General features: G+C 38.8%; 2 protein-coding genes across 4 annotated transcripts in view; one reads left to right on the forward strand and one right to left on the reverse strand.

The window, feature by feature from the left end:
- The window catches only part of LOC124272491 (eukaryotic translation initiation factor 4B-like), a 32,022-nt gene extending 25,705 nt beyond the window's left edge, over positions 1 to 6,317 (reverse strand). For 2 of the 3 annotated variants that reach the window (XM_046707688.1, XM_046707686.1), the window contains exon 1: positions 6,238 to 6,316. In XM_046707688.1, the coding sequence (XP_046563644.1) occupies positions 6,238 to 6,250 (13 nt within the window). In that variant the 5' untranslated portion in view covers positions 6,251 to 6,316. Of the gene's footprint in view, positions 1 to 6,237 lie in introns of all 3 variants that reach the window. The other variant, XM_046707687.1, reaches the window with a different exon arrangement.
- Positions 6,318 to 6,431: 114 nt separating this feature from the next.
- LOC124272492 (leucine zipper transcription factor-like protein 1) lies at positions 6,432 to 22,355 on the forward strand. The gene is given in 11 exon segments (XM_046707689.1): positions 6,432 to 6,531; positions 7,332 to 7,459; positions 8,999 to 9,193; positions 9,863 to 9,900; positions 9,903 to 9,988; positions 13,448 to 13,513; positions 14,338 to 14,424; positions 16,356 to 16,418; positions 16,891 to 16,995; positions 17,488 to 17,591; positions 22,058 to 22,355. Coding segments are annotated over 11 exon segments (897 nt in total). The 5' UTR covers positions 6,432 to 6,528; the 3' UTR covers positions 22,080 to 22,355.
- Positions 22,356 to 23,038: the final 683 nt, after the last annotated feature.

Genomic DNA, 23,038 nt, shown 5'->3' on the forward strand with positions numbered 1-23,038 from the left:
GGTTTTGGACTAGGAGTTAAAATAGGAGACTGCAAGTGTAGAGCAATGTATATTATTTGTAATCAATGTATTGATGCGCTTTGACAGCCCACGAGTAAAATCTAGTGTACAAGGTTGGGAAATATGGGGTTTGAAATGGTGAGTAAATGAGTATGGTTTTACTCTCCTCTTAGCAATATTCCAGCAATATCACAGCTGGGGACATGGGCTATACTTATTGTACCCAAGTGGGGAATCAAACCCGGCATGACAAGGAAACACTTTAACCATAAGGCTACTGATCACCTCATGTTTGACACAATCATACCAAGCGGCTGGTTGTACATTGAGATTTATTGAAGCTATGAATTAGTCTGGCATGTGGGAAGTCCTTTACTAATTATTCACAAACGGGGTTTTATACAGTTCACAAGTGTACACATGTATTTCTATTTATGTTTCAATTTTCTATCCAGGGCTCCAGATAAGTTTTCAACATCAGGAGTACGTACTCCTTATTTTTTCAATATAGGAGTACTGGATAAACTTAAGAGTACATTTTGAGTACTGAATGGAATTTAATAGCGTATCAGTAATCTTGTGTTTCGTTTCATATATGCACCACAACATTACTACAAAAGAGGACACTTTTTACTCATGCAGTGCATCAATCATGGAACCTTAGCATGATGAGCTAACATTTTAACCTCAAGACCATCTCCATGCATCTAAGTTAACAAGGCACGTGGGTAAAATACTAACTGACTGGCAACTTCTTATATAATAGGCAACATTAAAGAGCATGTAGACATTTTGATTACTTGATTGAAGTTAGACATATAAGCAGAATGTTCCAACTGAAGTATCACGATCTGCACTATATTGTGACTTAAATTTTGTGATTTATATTGATGTATAATAGTGTTGGGAATTGGTTAAAATCTCATAATTGATGATTGGTTCATTACAACCGATCAATCATCGAAAATAATTGGTTAGCGTCATTTATGAAATGTGTTAATGCGCAAAAAAATAAGGAACAAGAAGACAAAGTCATCAATATCACCCGCAATGGCAAAATACTCTTCATGATTATGTCTACGAGTTATGATTATGTCAAATATTTAGGTGTGTACATAGAAAAGTGGAAGGAGAGTATTGAAAGGTTTTTAAAGTACTGCTCCAGAAAGGAGCACTATCACCAATTTCAGTCTATGTCAAACTTGTTGCCATGGAAAGGCCAAAAATATTTTATTCAGAAATCCAAAACTACCAAAAGGCACCAGTACACAACCAGATCTATGTATGTGCCAAGTTTGGTGAAGAAACATTGAACGGTTTTAGAGTTCTGCTCCGGAAAAGAGCACAACCACCAATTTCGGGCTAAGTCAAACTTGTTGCCATGGAAATGCCAAAAATATTTCATTCAGAATTCCAAAACTACCAAAAAGGAACCAGTACACCACAAGATCTATCTATGTGCCAAGTTTGGTGAAGAAATATTGAACGGTCTTAGAGTTCAGCTCCGGAAAAGACAAATGCGCCCGGACGGACGGACGGACGCACACACGCACGCGACGGACGGACGGAGTCCATTTTAATACCACCCGCAAAACGCGTTGCAGGGGATAACAAGAAGACAAAGTCATCAATATCCCCCGTAATGGCAAAATATTCTTCATGAATATGTCTACGTGGAAGGTGAGTACTGAAAGGTTTCGAAATTTTGCTCCAGAAAGGAGCACTACCACCAAATTCAGTTGAAGTCAAAATTGTTGCCATGGAAACACAAACAAGAAGACAAAGTCATCAATATCACCCGCAATGGCAAAATACTTTTCATGATTATGTCTCCGAGTTATGATTATGTCAAATATTTAGGTGTGTATATAGAAAAGTGGAAGGAGAGTATTGAAAGGTTTTGAAAGTTCTGCTCCGGAAAGGAGCACTATCACCAATTTCAGTCTATGTCAAACTTGTTGCCATGGAAATGCCAAAAATATTTTATTCAGAATTCCAAAACTACCAAAAGGCACCAGTACACCACCAGATCTATCTATGTGCCAAGTTTGGTGAAGAAATAGTTAACGGTTTTAGAGTTCTGCGGCGGAAAAGAGCACTACCACCAATTTCAGGCCAAGTCAAAACTTGTTGCCACGGAAACGCCAAAAATATTTTATTCAGAATTCCAAAACTACCAAAAGGCACCAGTACACCACCAGATCTATCTATGTGCCAAGTTTGGTGAAGAAATAGTGAACAGTTTTAGAGTTCTGCTCCGGAAAAGACAAATGTGCACGGACTGACAGACGGACGGACTCCATTTTAATACCCCCCGCAAAACGCGTTGAGGGGTATAATCATGACTTGGAACGAGCTTGTAGTGCTTATGAAATGTAACAGACAAAACCAACCTAGTGAAAAATACTGTTAATGAAAACAAGTGTTCCGGAATTGTTTGTGTTCGATTATGAGAAAACATGATCGATTGCTTGGTCGTTTAGTCACTGCGACCAATCTTCGATTATTTGAAATAATCAGACCACCACTAATATATAAGGAAAGCATATCGTGGCATCTTTACTAACTATGGTAACTGCTGAGAAATATTGTTTACTATTTAATGAATGCGTTTTGTTTTAAACTTCCTTGAACAGAACTATATTTACATCACTGTGTCAGCTTAACTTTGGCTGTGTGCCCATAGTGATGCAAGTTGAACATTTTACCACATAGCTTCAGCTTGTTTGTTCATTTAGTGTTTAAAATTTAGCATTATTCCTACTATATGACTAAAATCTGTAAATAACTGAAACTTTACCAGACAAACCAGTGATTTAGATCATGAGCACTGATTTACGCAATGGGGACATTATACCATCATACCATGGCTGGAGGCCAATGAGAACCCAGATCTTCACAATTACCTAAAATGTATTGTGTATGCCTTTTGACAAAAAACATATTATGAATATCAATCCTGTTTGGGGCAACTCCCCAAGCCTATCAACTTGAGTTAGGGAAGACTGTAACTTTAAGTGTTTACGACTTTCATTATACTTTCACCCAGCACTCAAATGACATGGAACCACTTTGATATGATCAATACTGATCAAGGTACATTACATATCAACATATTCTATCTATCTATGTAAATGGTCAGTTGTGTCTAAGACAAGAACAAACAAGCATTGTCACTAAGGTGACATAATTCCCCGCCGCAAATTATCAAATCAAACTTAGAAAGTAATGAAAGTTTATAATATGACCAGTCAACCTCTCTTGATATCTTGCTCTTTAGTTGTTCAAACACACACATATTTTCAAGACTCACTTTGACCTTGACATGAATGTCATAGTGTATGAAATATGCCAAAATGGTACTGAAGAAATTGCTTATTGAAAAACATTCAAGGAAAGTCTTGAAAGTCTATGAAGACAATCCAGTGAATTCAGGTTAACATGATGAAATCTTCAAAGTGTCGCAGTGACCTTGAAAATTAGGTGAAGGTCATCAATATTGACTGGGCCCTGCGCCTTCACTAGATGAAGCTTGGTGTCAAATATGAAAAAAACCCAGTGAATGTTTTTTGCGATATCTTGCTGACTATCTTAACATGCAATTTAACATGGTGAAATCTTCAAAGTGTCTTTGTGACCTTGACAATTAAGTGAAGGTCACCAAAATCGACTGGGCCCTGCGCCTTCCCTGGATGAAGCTTGGCATGAAATATGGAGAAAATCCAGTGAATGGTTCTCGAGGTATCTCGCTGACAAGCATAACATGCAGGTTAATATGCTGAAATCTTCAAAGTGTCACCATGACCTTGAAAATTATGTGAAGGTCACCAAAATCGACTGAGCCCTGCGCCTTCCCTAGATAAAGCTTGGTGTTGAATATGTAGAAAATCTAGTGAATGGTTCTTGAGATATCTCGCTGACAAGAGTAAAGCGTTAAAGTCCCCTTGTGACCTTGGAATTAAGGTCAAGGTCACCAAACCTGACTGGGACCTTTCTTATACTGTGATGAACCTAGGTACCAAATATGACTAGAATCTAGTCAACGGTTCTTAAGATATTCCAAATTGTACATACGTACGAATGGACGGAGCCTAATACTATATCCCCCGCTTCGCGCCAAACGCGCGGCGGGGAATAAAAACAAACATTCCTTACACTGTATTGATATATTGTGATGTTTCAGCTGAAGTGTTGATACTAAAAAGTCAAAGATCACAACTGAAAACCCCAATTACAAGCTTGAAAAGTATGCTAAAATGTATTTAAAGAAATATTGCATCCTTTCACTGGGGGTAAAAAAAATATCTTTAATTTTCATATGGTGACCTTGACAACTTTGCGTCAAAACATCTATTCTTATGTGTCATAAACATAATTTGTTCTTTATTTCATAAAAGATCCAAACAAATGTTGTGATTGCAAGTATGACTGATAAAATGCTTGACACATAACAAACTGCAGCTAACAGGCCTACCAAAGAAAACTTTCCCACTGTGCAGAAAAACACAGAAAAGCCCACATTAATCACGGAAATAGCAACATAAACACATTACCTCGCTACTGAAACAGTAAAAACGGCAACGAAAAACTATGAAACTGCAACATTTTTATATCAGTGAACTTTGACCTCTACTGCGCAAGCGCATGCGCATTACGATCTGGGCTTCTTTCCAATTTCCGAGCAACTGTGAATCGCCTCGCGTGGAAGAAGTATTAAATATGTCGAAATAATTGCTGTCAATCGTTTCAAACGAATGGAAAGTAAACTAAAAAAGTGTGCACACAAGTATCATGATAAATGCCAAATAACAGAAAAGAAATACTTAAAAAGGAATGTAACTTTTGCCCAAAGTGGAAAATGTCAACATGCGGTAGAGACTTCCTCTTCCATGTGCGCATGCGCAAAATCGAAGTTGAGGGCTCCTCGTTTTATGATGCAGTGTTAGCGATTTAAAGTTGCCGTTTTTACTGTTTCAGTAGCGAGGTATTATGTTTATGTTGCTATTTCCACGATTAATGTGGGCTTTTCTGCGTTTTTCGGCACAGAGGGAAAGTTTCCTTTGGTAGGCCTGGCTAAGGTATAGCTTGATACGAAGGGCTGCACTATATACTTTCCTTTCGCATCAAGTGTCAAAGTCGATATCAATAAGTGCCTGCAAGACATCTTTTGATAAAGAAATATTCACTTAAAAGTAAAACTTTCATTACAACTTATATTTCATAGTGGGATTCTCTATATTATTGTTGGATTCATAATATACATGATTTTTCATTGAGGCTGAAAACACCAAAATGTCTCATATAGGATAATAATTTCCTCAAGAAACCATTAAAAAAATTACTTTTGTAGCAGACTCGTAAGCAATCAAAACATATTCTTGTCCAAACCTGCAACATCATGATATAACATAATAGTACTGCTGAGTATTAACCTACGACAACAGAACTGTAGTATTTGTTTTACCTATTACTCTACTCCTTACCTTATAATCCTGCAAGTAAGGATTACCTTTCTTAACCCTCTCAACAAATAATGCCATGCCAAAATTACTATTTACAATGACACAGATATGGTATATATTTACATGTGAAAAATAACTTGAGAAATAAAAACTCCCAGACCATCAATTCATTTTAGTAAAAAAGTGTTATCCAAATGGTTTCAAATGATCAGCAGCATGTACCAAATGAACCAGGCAATAGACTATTAATGAGCGAAAGAAAATAACCCCAGCAGATCCAAAAATCGCAATCAGTTAGCCAAAACATTTTCATGTTGACTTAAACGTTACTGCAATTAGATAGATATGTTTCATTGTAACACTAAAATACCATTATTGTGATCATTTGATTCATCAAAAGTGGGTCTCGACTTTGTGAGATCTTTACATGAACGGTGCAGTCAAACATGGGCATTTATCACTCCAGCAATTGATCTGATCTCTTAGTTGACCAAACCTATTACACACTGGACATTATGAAGTTGATCGAACGTCCTGTAAAAGCTTCTGTGAGATAGTGCCAGGTTGGGACGTGCATATGTGACACCGTATGGGTAGGATGGTTGGCTTCATGTGTCTAGTATGTTGATTACAAGTTGCATGATCGTTTTACCATACGTTCCGCGTGGTGACCAGATCAAACACAATCAATAAACAAAATCCTCGTTAAATGATCATTTGGCATAAACGAATAGGCACCTCCCATGTGCCAACCAAGGCCATGCTGCCCACTCACCTGTCGTCGCCATCTTGAGTGACCGCCTCGGAGTTAGAGTGCGCCCTTAGTTTGTACTGGATAAAAATAAACTGAATACAAGGTTAAGTTTATAACCCTTTTTGATAATCGAAAAAAATACATATTAATTAGAAAGATTTGTTTTTGTATTTATTACAATATGTGCGCACCTACATTAGCCTCGGTTTCGTTGAAGCATCGCATCCGTCCACAAACCTGCTTGGGAAATAATTCATGAATATTTGTACCAACGTTTTGTTTCAAATAGCAAACACCTGAACTTAACTAACAATGGTAAAAACTTTTATGTTTGGTTTCAGATGATTTCCGACACGTTATGCAGTGCTGTTTTCGTATGTTCAATTTCTTTATCCACAATGACAACGTACAACCCGTCTTACATGAAATTATTCCTAAGATGTTGCTAGAGTAGATAGTGTAATAGATACTTCAAGAACATATTAGAGTTTGGAGCTAATCAGAAACGCTTTGAAGTTAATATTTCTTCAGAAATAAATATCTGTATTGATCCATTGTATCGATCAACAGTACCTCATTATCATATCTTTTCAGTGTTTCAGTGCTGATGTTGTGCAACTGATGACCATAATATAGATTTATCTAGATTTTGAAATGACATGTTGATAAGCACAAATTACAATTGCCTATGATATATGTCTCTCAATTTTCGTCATCTTCATAGGGCCCTATTCTTGTTAAATTATATTCAGTCTCTATTTAAAACTGTAACTGTGCAGGCTAGAAATCACAATTTACTACAATCTTTTTAAAATTTCAATTGATGGACAATTATGCTTTCTGTCAGAATAGGATACTTTTAAGCCATGTGCATATGGCATTAAGAAATTAAGAGCATTTTTTTAATACAGTACCATAACTTTAACTGAGAACAATCTGTGCTGTGGATCACATGTCGGTAAGAAAGGCAACCAGTTTTTTCGAGAAAGAGACAGACATTACCTCAGGGATTTGTGTGGAGAATACAACATGTTTTGTCTGTTGTTTTTTTATTTTCTTATACAAGTTACCACAAAACTATTTCACTTGACCCCCCTATTAATATCACCATGCAGGCTTCAGAACTAGGAGTGAACCAGCACCACCAGTCTCAGGTGATCAACTACATCCGTTTTGCACGTTACCAAAGAGGTCAGAGGTTACGGGCTGTAGATGCCTGTTTTGATGAACTACGAGACAGTCGGTAAGGATCAAACTTGAATGTTTCATCCTGTTCATAGAATGGTAATTTTTCATCATTTCAACAAGTCAGGACATTCAATTATTTGTATTTTACATAAACACAGATACAGCAAAACTTCCAATTTGAGGATGTGTATCCTAAGTAGTACAACTATTTCATCTGCTGTCTACATTTTGGCTATGTCTGAAATGATGTCAGTGCAACAGCTGTCATAATTCTATTCCAGGACAGTGGTAATCTTAGTAGTAACATTAACTTGTCACATCACAGACATGGGTTTGATTCTGTTCATGGATACAATGTATGATGCTAGATCTGTTCCAACGAAGTCATGTTGTGACATATATTTAGATAGACTCCGGGGGCGGTGGGGTAGCCTAGTGGTTAAAGTGTTGGCTCGTCACGCCGAAGACCCGGGTTCAAATCCCCACATGGGTACAATGTGTGAACCCCATTTCTGATGTTCCCCGCTGTGATGTTGCTGGAATATTGCTAAAAAAGCGGCATAAAACCAAACTCAGTCAGTCAGTAGATAGACTCAGTACTGAAAATGATGACTCTCAACAGGGGATGTTTAAATTGAAGAACCTCTCCTCCATGTCCAGTGTTGAAATGTTGAAGGCAGTGTTATCCCCAGTTTTATTTTCAGTCCATTTCAATAGGTCATGCCACAACTGATTGCCATATCGACATTCTTATAATACTTGAACTATGTCACAGTTTTGTTTTTGCTGTAAACCTCTTACTCATCACAGAGCATCCATACATTTAACATGAAAGTTGACTGGGATTGTTCTGAGGTCCAACTCAGTAAAGATACTCAGAATACTGTGCCTACTCATGCTCTTGACAACCTTGGGTCCTGGTGGTTAAAACATCTGAATAGAGTTGAAACTTGTGATTCAGTCCCCATCCATGTCACACCAGAAGACATTTAGTTGACAAAAGATAAAGACTGTTTGGCTTGGAGTCAGTATACTGTACCTAAGTGGGGTATCTGTGTTAAACTGTGACATGGTATTCTCAGTGGGCTAGCAGTATAAAACCAGCATTAATCCTGTTTTGGACAAATAGGCACACACTTGTTTATGCATATGCTATATATGATAATGTGTAATGGTCATGAATACAATGTTAATCCCCGATCTAACCTCACAATAGAGATGACAAGACTTTATGGATGATCGACTTCTTTATGATGACAATGGCGACGTTTCAGTATAGATTCTTATTCCGTTTTCAATCAAATGAAACATCGCCATTGTCATCCATAAAGTCTTGTCATCTCTATACCACCAACTTCTAGAATGCCACTCAAACAAATAACCTCACAATATTCGATCCTACACTTTTTGCCACAAAATACAAGTTACTGAATGTGTTACCTTGCCACCTCATCATCTATCTTGCCACCACCCATCGTCTATCTTGGGTTTGTAAACAAGTTTGGTCTGCATGAATCAGGGTTTCAACCTCTATTCATCCGATGGCTGAAGCTCCAAATAAAGGTTTTAGTTAAACCGATACACTCACTCCCAGGTTGACTGAAGGAACATTCACCATAGATGAGGTGACTGAGATGTTGGAGGGTCTGCAGACAGTGGTCCGGAGCGAGGCCGAGTCGGAGCTGCTCAACACGGCCCACACAAATGTGCTGATGATGAGGCAGATGTTCATACAGGCAGAGAAGTGGCACCTCAAGCTGCAGGCTGATATCTCCGAGCTGGAAAACAGGTAATGTAACCAAACATTGGATCAGTCAGTAGTCCTGGACTGGTCCCAGTTACAAAAAGTCACCCCAAAGTCCTGGGTTTGAGGGGCGGTGGGGTAGCCTAATGGTTAAAGCGTTGGCTCGTCACGCCGAAGACCCGGTTTCAAATACCCACATGGGCACAATGTGTGAAGCCCATTTCTGGTGTCCTCTGCCATGATATTGCTGGAATATTGCTAAAAAGCGGCGTAAAACCATACTCACTCACTACAAATCACATCAGACTTATGCATCCATTCCTGCTTGCAAAATAGAAGAATTCTGAAAATTGTTTCATAAAATCATTATGACACAAGCATGTACAGTAATCTCAGTTTATATTGTTCTTTGCAGCAGATACGTAACATAAAATGACTTTTAAATTGATCCATATAATTATATTACAATTATTGGTGCTATGAATTTAAGAAAATACCATTCATATTTGTCAGTATGGTGCCAAATGTAATTTGATGCTATTTAGTCTAAAGATAAATAGCTCTAGCATTTTTCTGAATTTCTCTTATTATGACACTGAGTTATAATCTGTACTCAGACTGTTGAAAAGTGTGCCATTATTTATGCAGACGGTGATGACTACTGGGATGGTTGATCTGATTTATATATGAAATTATTGAAATATACCCTTACAGAGATCTTTTGGAGCAAATCAAAGAATTTGAGGAGCGTGAATTGCGGGTACAAAGAGAGACACAGAGTTTATACCATCAAAGCTTGCTCCTTTGAACGAGACGGGTGGAACTGCTTTGTTACACATGGTATGTTCAAGAGTTAAATTACAACTACTGTGGAGGCACAGTTGGTCCTGTCAGTAATTCAAAGTAATTGTTGCTTCTAGGGCTTCCACGGGTACTCGAGTACTCGAGGACGAGTCGGGTTCAGCTGGACTCGAGTCCATTTTCAAGGACTCGAGGACTCGAAAAGGGGAGATAACTCGAATTATTTGACGTTGACAGACTGTCTGCAATGTGCTAAGCACGAAGCGTCCGTTAACGTCTAATATTAAGATAAGATATAACTTTATTATCCCGGAGGAAATTCTTATACATCCAAACTGTCTCAAAATGAATATATACACAGTTCACAAAAATATACACAATAACATGCTGAAAACGAATGCTATTTACAAATAAATCTGACATGATATAATTCAATTAACCACATAGGTAAAGAGGCTGAATAATTCTAGTTCTAATCACATGATGGTGTGATTCAAAATATTTGTTGTATTCACTTAATACTTGATGGTATGAAAGACTGTCTAGCTCTGTTTGTTTTGAGGGAAGGTAATCGACAGCAGCCCAGAAGGAAGTAGTTCAAAATGGTGAGATCAAATATATCAACTATCAAATCTAATTTTAGCTGCCTTTTGACAATCTGGCTCATAGATAAAGGGAATATACTCGAAAAGACACTCCAGAAATTTTGCAAGCAGTATTAACAATTTTGAAAAGTTTGGTTTTGTTGCGATGAGACACATCCCCATACCAACATAGAAAATTGTAGGTCAACACACTTTGAATAAAGGTTTGATAAAAAACTGTCATTACGGTTTTGTCAATGTCTTGACGATAATAATGTTCAGAATCAGAAATTAGGCCAGCAACAGTGGCGTCATCTGCAAATTTCACAGTGAACAAGTCATAAATTGACAAGTAAAAGTCATTGGTATACAAAATGAAGAGTACGGATGAAGGAACACAGCCATGTGGATCTCCAGTAGAGGTTGAGAGCAAAGAAGATTGATAGCCACTGACATACTGAGTGCTATGTACCCTGAATTTTTTAATCCATCTGATAATGTTTTTATTAACACCTAGATTAAATAGCTTACTCGTCAAAGGGTGTGGCTGTATGGTATTAGTTGTTACAAGTCTGCAGATGAGAGTAATTATTATACATCGTTTGAGATTTCACTTCTTAAAATGATTAGGTAACTATCTTGACAATTGATAGACATGGAGAGTGAGTGAGTGAGTTGAGTTTTTACCGCGACTCAGCAATATTCCAGCTATATGGCGGTCTGTAAATAATCGAGAAGATAAAAAATCATATGTATGGGCATATCTTGATCTGGATAGAGAAAAGAGCAAAATAACCAAAATGCCGCATGTGCAGTATATCACTGCGTTTTGCAGGCAGTACAAGAAGTACGAAGAACAAAACATTTGTCAAGTAAACATCCAAATATTGATTCTGACCAATAGGAAATGTTAGTCACATGACGATATGAAGTCGGAAAGAAGTAAGTGTTCACTTGTGTGATCGGAACACGTCATGCAATTTACGCTATCGTTTGCTTGAAAGGTATGAATTTCGAGTACTCGGGTCCGAGTCGAGTCTCATCCCTCGAGTACTCGAGTCCACAAAAATGGACTCGTTGAAGCCCTAGTTGCTTCCCATCGGTCCTGTGCATAGAGCTCAGGTCACGAATCAGTTGAAGTTAAGCATCGCTGAGCGCTGAGAGTTCTTGGATGGGTGACCATGTTTGGCAGCTTGACTCCTGAGAGATTCAAGGACTTCAGTCCTGCCCCACAACGAAGCACATGTGATACATGTGGTCTCACCTAAGGCAAGTGAGTTTGTTCAAAATTGCCTCTTTTCACCCAGCAGAAAATGGGTACCCGGTGGGACAAGTCATGTGATTATTAACCTTCCAGCACCTCACAGGCAACTTGAGTTATCCGGTAATAATTCAGTGCTTCTGAGCAGTGAATGGAAATAAGTGCTATACAAATGAATGACATGATTCCAGATGATTTGTGGATTGAAATCTTGGTTTGCCCTTTTTATTCAAGGTTTGTCAACACTAGGGCTCCAACGAATCCACTATGAGGCGAATATGATACATATCACTAATACTGCTAACCATTATAAATATTGGGTAACGAATACACTTAAAAGTCAACAGTTAATGTATTTTTGAATATATTCAGTGAAACATTAACAAAATACATTATTTGACATGTTTTACCTTGCTGAAAACCGGTGGCATGACGATTCATCAATACGCAACGATGCATCGATCCATGGGCCGCCGATACAGTGAATCGATACAAAGTTTTACATTGTTGTATATCCCAATACGATACTTCACATGGGCCACAATACATCAATGTTTATCTTTGAATCTTGCCAAATTGCGAAATCTGTCAAGAAAACAGACTTACTTTTGTTTGATGATTAAAATATATGCTTACGTATTTTCCCTTCATAAGTAAACTTTTTTGTTGGAAATTCTTACGTCAAGAACTGTGTCAGACATAGTGCTCGCATGTTATCAACATTCACCATGTCTGTGTATAAATTTAATTATCTCATTTCCGAATTAACATTGAACAGTGCTGGCGGAATTTGACGAAATACTTTAAAATTGGTTTTGTTTTGATCTTAAGGTGTTTTATAATTAGTGATAGAAGTAAACATATTAGTATTGTGATATGTATCATATCGCTACCCTTGTATCAGGATTCGTATCATATCGTGTCTTACGTGCACAATACTTTGGCAATATCGTCATGACTAAATTTTTAGTATCGTGATGTATCGTATCGCAGGTTGTATGCCAATACCAGCACTATTGAAAACATAAATTATCATGACAACATTGCTATCAAATTAAATATATTATAGTGTTGCCTATGATCCTGACTGGTGTGAATCATTTGCATTCCATTTTATCTTGTTTTGAAACATAACAGAAATCTGTTCATATACAACTAGAGAGTGAAATCAATAAAATGCCACACAAGAGTAAGATAGACTCAGCAACTGTAAACAGGCAGTATAAATGGCAGCTCCAATAGTAATAGGCCCAAGTGTGTGCTTTCATGCAGGATGAAGATTTCCCAGGAATTTCTCAGGAATGTCATTATGTTGTTGCAAGCTGTCCGTTTTTTTAGTTAGGTATCAAGTCTGCATTTGATGAGTAAATATGACACAAGTTGGGACACAAAGGCCTTGAATTGCCCTTGTGTCGCTCAAACCTAGCTACAGCTAGTCTGCTTGAAACTGTGTCATACTGAAACTTCTTGAATTGTCCAGCCAGTCCTGTTCATGTTTAGACAAAGGTGGTAACTCTAAATTAATCGCTTTTAATGTTTGCCACTAGAAACTGGCCAGCACTCAACATTTTACCCACAATTGCATAATTTCCTTACATTAACAATCACAACAAATAAATTTTGACATACATACATAAATGATATATTTTTCAGAAAATAGAAGAATTGGAAGAAGAGAATAAAACACTAGAACGCAAACTGAAGCTGTATGAAGCTCAGGTGAGTTATGTCCCCTGATCTTTGAATGAGGGAAGTGAAACAAGCACACTTAAACTGACAGATCAGGGATGCTCTGGGATACCCATCTACAGCCAATCTTAGTTACATATTTAACAAGGAAATGGTCAGCTACAGCTACTAACAGTCATAGTGCAAAATCCTCTTGTGAAATTGGGCCCTTATGCACACATTGTCGAGTGAGAAGACTGCTGTTAGTTAGGCATAAGGTATCCCTTTCACTTGGAACTGATTTATCCTTGATTTGATGGGGAATATTATCAACTTAAAATTCCAAAGCAAGTATGAAGGTATGTCTAAACATGTGAAGTATTATGACGAGAGTGTAAATCCTGTATTGTGTTTTTCATGATGCATGGATTAATTTGTTTGATCACCAGAAACATCATGGCTCATGGCTTCACCAAAGTAGTAAACATAAGACCTGCGAAGCAGTGGGGTAGCCATGTGGTCAATACGCCCACTTGTTGCAACCCTGGTTCAGGTCTCCCACATGGGTCAATGTGTGAAGCCCATTTCTTGTGCCCCCAAGCCCAAAGTTGCTTGAATTCTGCTTAAAATAGCTTAAAACTCATTCAATCTAAGACCTACATCACTTTGGGGTTTGAAAAATATGATGAATGTAGCATTAAACCCAACTCACTCACTCATGATGCATTTTATTGTACAGATGTTTTTCTATCAGTAATTAGAAAGCGGATAACGACCCTCTCCTCTTTCCCCTCTCTCAGTCCTAGATGCTAAGTTACCATATTCATTGTTTTACTGCCATGTTCATTGTGACACAAAGTCACTTTTGTCTTCAGATGAGTGATGAACAGAAGAGACAACTCCAGATGTCAGGGGAATTGGATAAACTCAATGCCAAGATGGGCAGCTTGAAGGGAAGACAGGTAAGATTGCAGTAGTAGCCATACAGAAATTAGGATTTTCAAACAAATGTCATTTTATTACCACCTCAACCAATTCTGTGCATGAGGAGCGGTGGGGTAGCCTAATGGTTAAAGCGTCTGCTCTCACACTGAAGACCCAGGTTCAGTTCCCCACATGGGTACAATATGTGAAGCCCATTTCTAGTGTCCCCCTCTGTGATATTGCTGGAATATTGCTAAAAGCGGCATAAAAACAAACTCACTCACTATACATGGTTTATAGAGAATCTTCCTAGAGAGTTAAGGATAAACCCAATTTCTCCTCTCCTTTTTTATCCCCCGCAACAACAAAGTTGCGGGGGATATAGAAATGAGTTCCGTCCGTCCGTCTCACTTTGTCCGAAGCATATCTCCTAAACTATTCGTGATAGCTTAACCAAACTTGGTACAGATGTCAACCATGATCCCTAGATGTGCCTTTTGGGGGTTAGATCCAGATGCAAATTTTATTTTTTGCGGTTTCCATGGAAACGTGACTTAGGCTGTGACTATGAGGATGTCATCTTGTTGCATTTCCATGGCAACAAGTTAGGCTTCAACTTAATTTGTTTGTAGTGCTCATTTCTGGAGCAGATCTTAAAAACCTTTCAATACTATCCTTCCACTTTGCTGTATACACTCCAAAACATTTGACATACCATATATGTAAAATATATATAATTAACACTAAGGTTATACGGACCCTCATGAACGTGGTAAGCAGAAGTTGTACGCACATGGAATGGGGTAAAATACGGAAGCCATTTAAATTCACACATTTTTACCGATGTTACTGTAAACTAGCAGTCAATGGAAAACGAGGCGGTAATCAGTTCGTGATTGTTGAATGGGGTAAAATAAGCAAGCCAGTTTGTTGCTACAATAAATATGATATTTAGAGAAGCAAAATATATTATGCATTTTCTGTCAACTACACCTCGTTTCGATCCGTGAGTAGACTCAATATATATGACTGTGAATTCTTTGAATAATGTGGACCAAAGTTATAATTATTGGTAACTGCCAGTTGTCTGTGGTCTGTGTTTGCCGCGATTAGGACCCCATCGCAGAGGATCGACTTATGCACGAAACATACCATTTTGACACTGATTTTAAGGGTCAAGTTTTGGGGTCGTCTTATCCATGGGGTCGTCTTATGCACGGTCATATACGGTAATCATAACTAGTAGACATATTCATAAAGAGTATTTTGCCGTTGAGGGGAATATTGATGACTTTGTCTTATTGTTATTATTCTAACATTGCCATTTCAAGAAGTGGAGCAGCATCAAGTTCAGTGACATCTGTAACCATGAAAACCCCATGTTTTAAAACCCCATGTTTTAAACTGGTAATTTGTACTCATAGAAGAAGAATATAATCATTTATGTATAAGAAATGTTTACATTTGATTGGTTACAAATGTGATGATATACTGGATGAAGGCATTTAATTGATGCAGTGGCAAGTCTTTACAACTGTTAACGATGATTGTGAGTTTGACTCTAGATAATGTTTCTAGGTTTATCAACTCCATATCCAAGTTTGTTTCATCAAATGAATAACAGTGTGCATGGATATCCCAATTTATTGAAAATTTTCTATTAATGAAGCTTACATGCTGAGATTTAAGTGGAAAACTGTTAAAAATGGTATAAAGCCAAACTCTCTCACTAATTATAACTACACCTGTTGAAAAACTGGTTAATATATCTTAAGATTGTCTTATGTTATGAAGCAAAAGTGGAAATCTGTCGCCAGATACAATTATTGGTATTGGTTGCAACATATGCATAAGAACACAGATATAAAGATAATTATTTTGATCATATTGATTATGAATTAATTTATATAAATTATGACTTAAATATCATGTGTAAGTTTTAGCCTTATCAACAATGCCATGTTTACAGGGAGGTGACGACTCGGAGGAGATGAGGAGGAAGTTGTCTGACATGGAGACAGCATTAGATTCTGTAAGATAAGCTCCTGGCGTTAAAGAAACCAGATTGATTTCAGTTTACATACATTGCACAGTCCATGACTTTGACCATTAGTCCAAAGCCTGAGTCTTGTAAAACTTTGGTCTAGTAAGCTCTAGTAAGGTCTTGTAATGGTAGTTCCATATAATATAACTATTACTGGTACAAATGGCTCTGTGGTGTCATGTTTACTGTGAAGGTTTATGCCCCTTAGAACTGCAGGATTTGCTGATCTTAGATTCATCTTGATTATTACTGTTGGTCATCACCACAGCCCTAAGAATGTCTTTCAACCAACTTTCAGCTCCCATTCTGTTAGTGAAAGGAAAATTTTCGTTATCACAATTTGACTCATGTTCTTTTATTTAAAGTAGCATTGTCTGTGAAGAAACAAAAAAATATACATTCTGATAGATTGGCTTATTGTACTTTGTTAACCGATAGTGTAATGTAATTTTGTATGTAGACTCGCAAGAAGGGACAGTTGAACGAGGCCAATATGGAGTCTGACCTTGCTGGTACAAAACATGAACTTCTCAGAATACGAGAGATGTTGGAAATGGCTGAGAAGGTAATGACACTGACTTTTTGCCTTTCAGTGTTTGCAGTGTCTAAATATGTTTTTTAGATTCATTCATTTTTGGGGGTTTGCTATTATTTTCTGCTTGAACACTAAGATCCATACTGCTAATTTAAGTACATACTTAAAAGCTTGGTTTAATCTAGATTGGTGATATTGGCGTAATTTAATTGTTATCTGTGTTGTGTCAGATCCTGGTGCATTCAATTTGAACAAAATGACTTATTCAAAGACATTTTTAGTGATAATGTAGTTAAATGCTTTCAATGGATGAAAAATGCAAACAAATAACAAGTATCACAACATCTGGTGATGTTTTATGCCATACATCGTCAAATCAATATTACGTCTGATTGCTCCTCAGTTCTGGATGAAAAATATTCATGATAGATGCTTTGACTGGTGCTTTGTAATGTTGAGTTATCTCCCTTGGATTGATGGCCTGGAGGAAACAGCAGTGTAAAGTGTGTCCACTCGTTTTAGGAATTGGAGAAGAAAGTGAGTCAGACCAATCCATTCAAGAACCTCAAGCAGATGCTCATGAAGAAGAACGAACAGCTGAAGGAGCTAAGAAAAAGACTTTGCAAGTAAGCATGGTTTTTGTCGTACAAGACACTTGAGAACTTTTCATGAACGTTGTGTTTTGGTGGGAACCATTGCAGAATTCAACTGAAAGTAGTTATTTTTCCTTATCCTGACTCGTGTTTAATTGCTTGTCTTCTTCCTCTTGCGAACTATAGTGGAACACTTGAATCCCCTTTTGAAGCTCCCTTCAAAAAAAGTGGACGTAAAATCACTCACCCCAGTTGCCTCCCTTGCATCCATCTTTTGACGCGAAAAGGTCACATGATCGGCCATGCTTTCTCACTCTCTCCTTCTTCGCACTAGTGGATGGTTGTGAGAGCGTCTGGGTCCCCTATACCTATATATCCTTTAGGCTTTTATACTAAATTAGCTGTATAAGGGCTTTATCAAGGATGGTTTGAAATTAATTCTAAATTTGTCCGTTTTTCATGTTGTTGACAACATGTCTCAACTTGTTTACATTTCATGAAGACTTGCATTTCTTGCAGGTTTCAATTGTCGGCGTCTGATCTGCATTTACTATGTCCTAACTGCACTTCTATATGTTCTTCCAGACTCCTCTGTAATATTTGTCAGCATTTATCTCAAATTGAATTTTCTAATTATTTATATTCTGTTCATAGACGTGCCAAGGACAAATTGAGACGGCAGTTATTAGTCATGTCTCAACAGGGTGAATGCGCTTATAACCGTGGGTTGTTGTCTGTTGAGGTTCATCATTCCAGTGTGCTGCCGGGGGACGTCTGCTGAGCAGAGAATTGAGAGTTCCGGCCTTAGGAAAAGATCATCTTCGACTCAACAATCCTCGTCGCAGTCTAAGAAAACCAGGACACCGTCTGCTCCGAGGACTAAGACGTCTTCAGACAAGTCTACAATCAAGTCGTCTATGGGGGCAGCGAAGAAGATATCACGCCGCAGATATCAACCCATCGGACGAAGCAGACGTGTACGATGATCCGTCGATCCTCATCCCTGAAGTACCGACGTGGAAGAAGACTAGGTCTTCTTCTACACTGACGTCTGCAACTATATCTACGTAGTCAGACGGCCTATCTGCGCAGACTGCAACTACCAGAGAGGACAGGCAGTCCTTAGATGACACCTCAACCTTATCAGATGCGGCATTATCTGTACAGCAACAGCAGTTATCAGCGCAGAACTTCAACCAGGCATCTATATGCAGCAGTTTACCCAGCAGATGATGGACCTGATGGAATGTAGGTTCGCTCAGGAGAAGTCTACAGAAAAGCAGACGAATCTGCAAGGAGGACAAACATCGTCTACACCTCAACGGGATAAAGTACGCAACCTGCGTGAAGATAACGTTTGTGAAGGGAACGCCCAGGAGGACAACAATGATCGTGACGAATCTCGCGAAAGCATTCGCAGGAGGACCACTGGTGAAGGCACTCTTGGAACCAACAACCAAGATAGAACATCTGCTACAGACGAGGAGCATTCGCGAAGTCATCGCAGATCATCTTCATCCTCGGACTCAAACACCAGAGGTCTACTCGTTCACCACGCAGAAGAGATTATATGCCTTCACGAAGGCATTCAACTTACAGAGACAGGTCACCATCGTGCAGGTCCTCGGCAAGATCTTCATGGTCGTCACCACGCAGATATAGATCACCTAGTACATCTCCAATTAGGCATTCATGAATGCCTACACGCAGGTCTACTCATAGATCTCCACCTAGAGATCAGGACCAACAGCAACGACCTTCGGAACTTGACATATCGAAACCGGAGGATGATGGAAGAGTTATCTTCTCAGATACAGAGATCAAATCATGGATGGCTAATGGTCTGGAGCTTGCAACACCCTCCAAGGAGAATAATGAAGCCTACACGTACATGATGTCTAACGACGATTGTGACACGCTAACGCTACCACCCTAAGCGGGTACTAGACGTCCCAGATAACCTCAACTCAGCCTTCAGGGAGGCAACGAAGTATCAGAGTCAAAGCATTCCACCGTTTAATGCTAAGAGATTTTCACTACACAATATGGTACCCTTCATGAAGGCCCGAGAAGTAGATGAAAACTATAAACTCATCAATGACACTCGCGTCAGGACTTATAAAGTGGAGAACAAGAAGCTAGAGCAACTAGACACTACCACTAGACGTACCTTCTTCGGACTAGCCAGGTCAAGGGCCATCAACGAAACCCTAATTGCGAAGTTTGCAAACTCTACATCTGAAGAAGATCATATTATCTACTCAGCTTTATTAACCCAAAAGAAAGACCAACAGTTCATGTCAGAACATCTAGCGTCTACATCAGCGGGATTAACACTGCTACGCAGACAAGGTCTACTATCAACTTGTAAATGGAGTGAGAAGTTTACCAAACCACTATTCAGAGCTCCATGGGCAGAAACGAATATCTTCGCAGGAGAAATTGAGTACGTGGCTAAAGAAGTTATGAAGGAGTCCAGGAAAGTGATGATGATCAAGTCCATCGATACACTGGCCACCGTTATCAGACAGACGTCACAGCGCTACTCTGGCAAATCTAAATTTGCAGGGATACAGAGAGCTAGAGACAAGAAATACGGCACTTCCAAAGGATACAAGGATTCTTTTCGTCTCCCCACCGGAGCTCCTAGAGGTAACCCTGGAAGAGGCAGAGGATTCAGAGGTGCTAGGAACTTTAGATGTTGATGGACAGGGTCGGAACGACTGGAGTCTTCCACCCCCAGCCGTTCCCATACAACCCTCACCAGTGGGTGGACGCCTTCAACTGTACTGGAAGAATTGGGGAATTCTACAAGACGATTATGTATCCCAGATACTGCACAGAGGTTACAAGATAGAACTGCAAGCGGTTCCATCTTTAACAAGCACTCCTCAGATGTACAACTATGCTACCGATCAGAAGGAGAAACTACTCGATGCCATTACAACTCTACTCGACAAGAAGGCAATTGAAGAAATACAAATCGTCACACCAGGTTTCTACTCCCCGATTTTTCTGGTCCCAAAGAAAAACTCAAAAGAAAAGTTCCGACTGATTTACAACATGAAAAAGTTCAACCAGGATTATCTAAGAAGGCCCGCAAGATTCAAAATGGTACATCTTCCACAACTCAGACAGATTATCCGTCCGTCTGATTATCTAGCCAGCATAGATCTGCAGGATGCGTATCTTCACATCCCAATACATCAGGACTCAAGGAAGTACCTACGATTCCTATTCAACGGACGCCACTACCAGTGGAAGGTACTACCGTTTGGAATATCGTCGGCCCCCTCGTTGTTTACTCGAGTGACAAAGCCCATAGTCAGTTACCTACATCATCAAGGTCTACGCAGTGCGTTTAACCTCGACGACGGGATTCAAGCTTATCAAGATCCCAATCTACTCAGACGACAACTGACGTTTACGATCAAGCTACTCACTCAACTAGGGTGGTTAGTAAATCATCTCAAATCGGAATTAGAGCCTACACAGGATCTACAATTCCTAGGAATACGAATCGTCACTTCAACGAATCGTCTATTAGTCCCGGAGGACCGTTGGATCAAGATACAACAGATGATATCGCAAACACTACTCTCTCCGTTACCACTACGAGACTGGCAGAGTCAACGATCATCTAGACAGTCTGGATCCAGTCGTCCTACCGAACGAGCTGAAACCATACTTATTATGGTGGACACAGAAGTCGAATGTCTGCGCAGGAACCTACTTAGCAGAGCCGGGATCCAACACACATCTCTACGCAGATGCGTCCCACCAAAGATGGGGAGCTCACTTAAACAACAAAGTGGCATCGGGAAAATGGTTGAATCAGGAGCAGAAGCTACACATCAACATGCTAGAGTTGAAAGCAGTCATAAACCCCCACTCATCAGAGGAAGCTGGAAGAAAGGACAAATGCCACTAGAAGTTCCCAAGGTGGTATAAGGACGTAAATCAGCAGAGAATCCTGAGTGGCTTGACCCACCACCGTTTCCGTCGGATTCTACAAGCAATTAAGCATGAATCAGGATAAGGAAAAATATGTAATTTTCTGACTAAAATTGATATTTTATACTTATCCTGACTCATGAGGTTAGCCAAGTGTCAGGGCTCGAAATAACGGAGAGAGTGAGAAAGCATGGCCGATCATGTGACCTTTTCGCGCCAAAAGATGGATGCAAGGGAGGCAACTGGGGTGAGTGATTTTACGTCCACTTTTTTGAAGGGAGCTTCAAAAGGGAATTCAAGTGTTCCACTATAGTTCACAAGAGGAAGAAGACAAGCAATTAAGCATGAGTCAGGATAAGTATAAAATATCAATTTTAGTCAGAAAATTACATTTTTGGCATTAGGACATGACAGTATATAGAATTTCAGTCAGTCAGTCAGTCAGTCAGTGAATCAGTCAATCAGTCAATCAATCTTTAATCTTTACAGTTTGTTTGACTGAGTATGTGTAATGTATTTTTAAACATTGTATGTATTTGTTTCAGATACGAGACTGTTGAAGACTGAATGGAATGTGCAATATAGATGCACATATGCTGAATGCCACAAAGTTACTATTAGTGTTTATTTTACACAACTTCTATCATCTATGCTTTCATCTGTGATACTTCAACAACTGCATATTACCACATCTGCCATGGCAAGATCTACCTATTTGACAGGACATGTCTATGATACGCAATTTTTTATTTGTTTTTGACAACTGCCATTCAGTTTCGTTAGACATATTCTACTTAAAAGAAACTAAGGTCATGGCATAATAATTAGGGGTGTCGCGATACGCGAATGTATCGATGCATCAATACATTTTTACTGACGATACGATACACGATACATGCTTGCGTGTATCGATTCCTATTTTAAAACTTTATCGATTCAATTTTTTTATGCTATATCCGTCTCCTTCAAAGTCTTGATAGTAAAATTATACGAGACCGCTCCGATAAATAGATGTAGCTAGCTTTACTTCAAAAATAGGTTGGAAACTAACAGCTTTTGTGATTGGCTAGACTATTTTGATGGACCAATCAGCGAGCGCGTACGTTGCCGGTAAGGTAATGCTATGAAAAGGCGCGAAAATTATGTATTGCGATACGTATCGTATCGTGACCTTAAAATCGTGATACATATCGTATCGTGAGATTTGTGTATCGTGACACCCCTAATAATAATGTATCTATAGTAATAAGAAAGTTTCAGATTATCTGCACTTCCACTGCATAATGGACCATATATACTGATGTGAAGGAACCTGTTGTCCTTGACATTTTTTTTAATGGTATAGGTTAAGTAGTATGAAGTTGTGGAAAAATGATCTCATACCTTATGAAAAGTCAACATTTGTGTTGTGTGTTTGATCCTCTTTAAGTTTACAACGAAATCCAGTTAAAACAAGATCTAACAGTACAAGTGAAAATGCAGTCTATTGTTTTGAAGCTCTTGTCTCCTGTCATGCCTGAGCCAAG

The sequence above is a fragment of the Haliotis rubra genome, unplaced genomic scaffold (genome assembly GCF_003918875.1).
Source record: "Haliotis rubra isolate DU_JTF1 unplaced genomic scaffold, ASM391887v1 Scf17, whole genome shotgun sequence".
NCBI classification, from domain to species: domain Eukaryota; kingdom Metazoa; phylum Mollusca; class Gastropoda; order Lepetellida; family Haliotidae; genus Haliotis; species Haliotis rubra.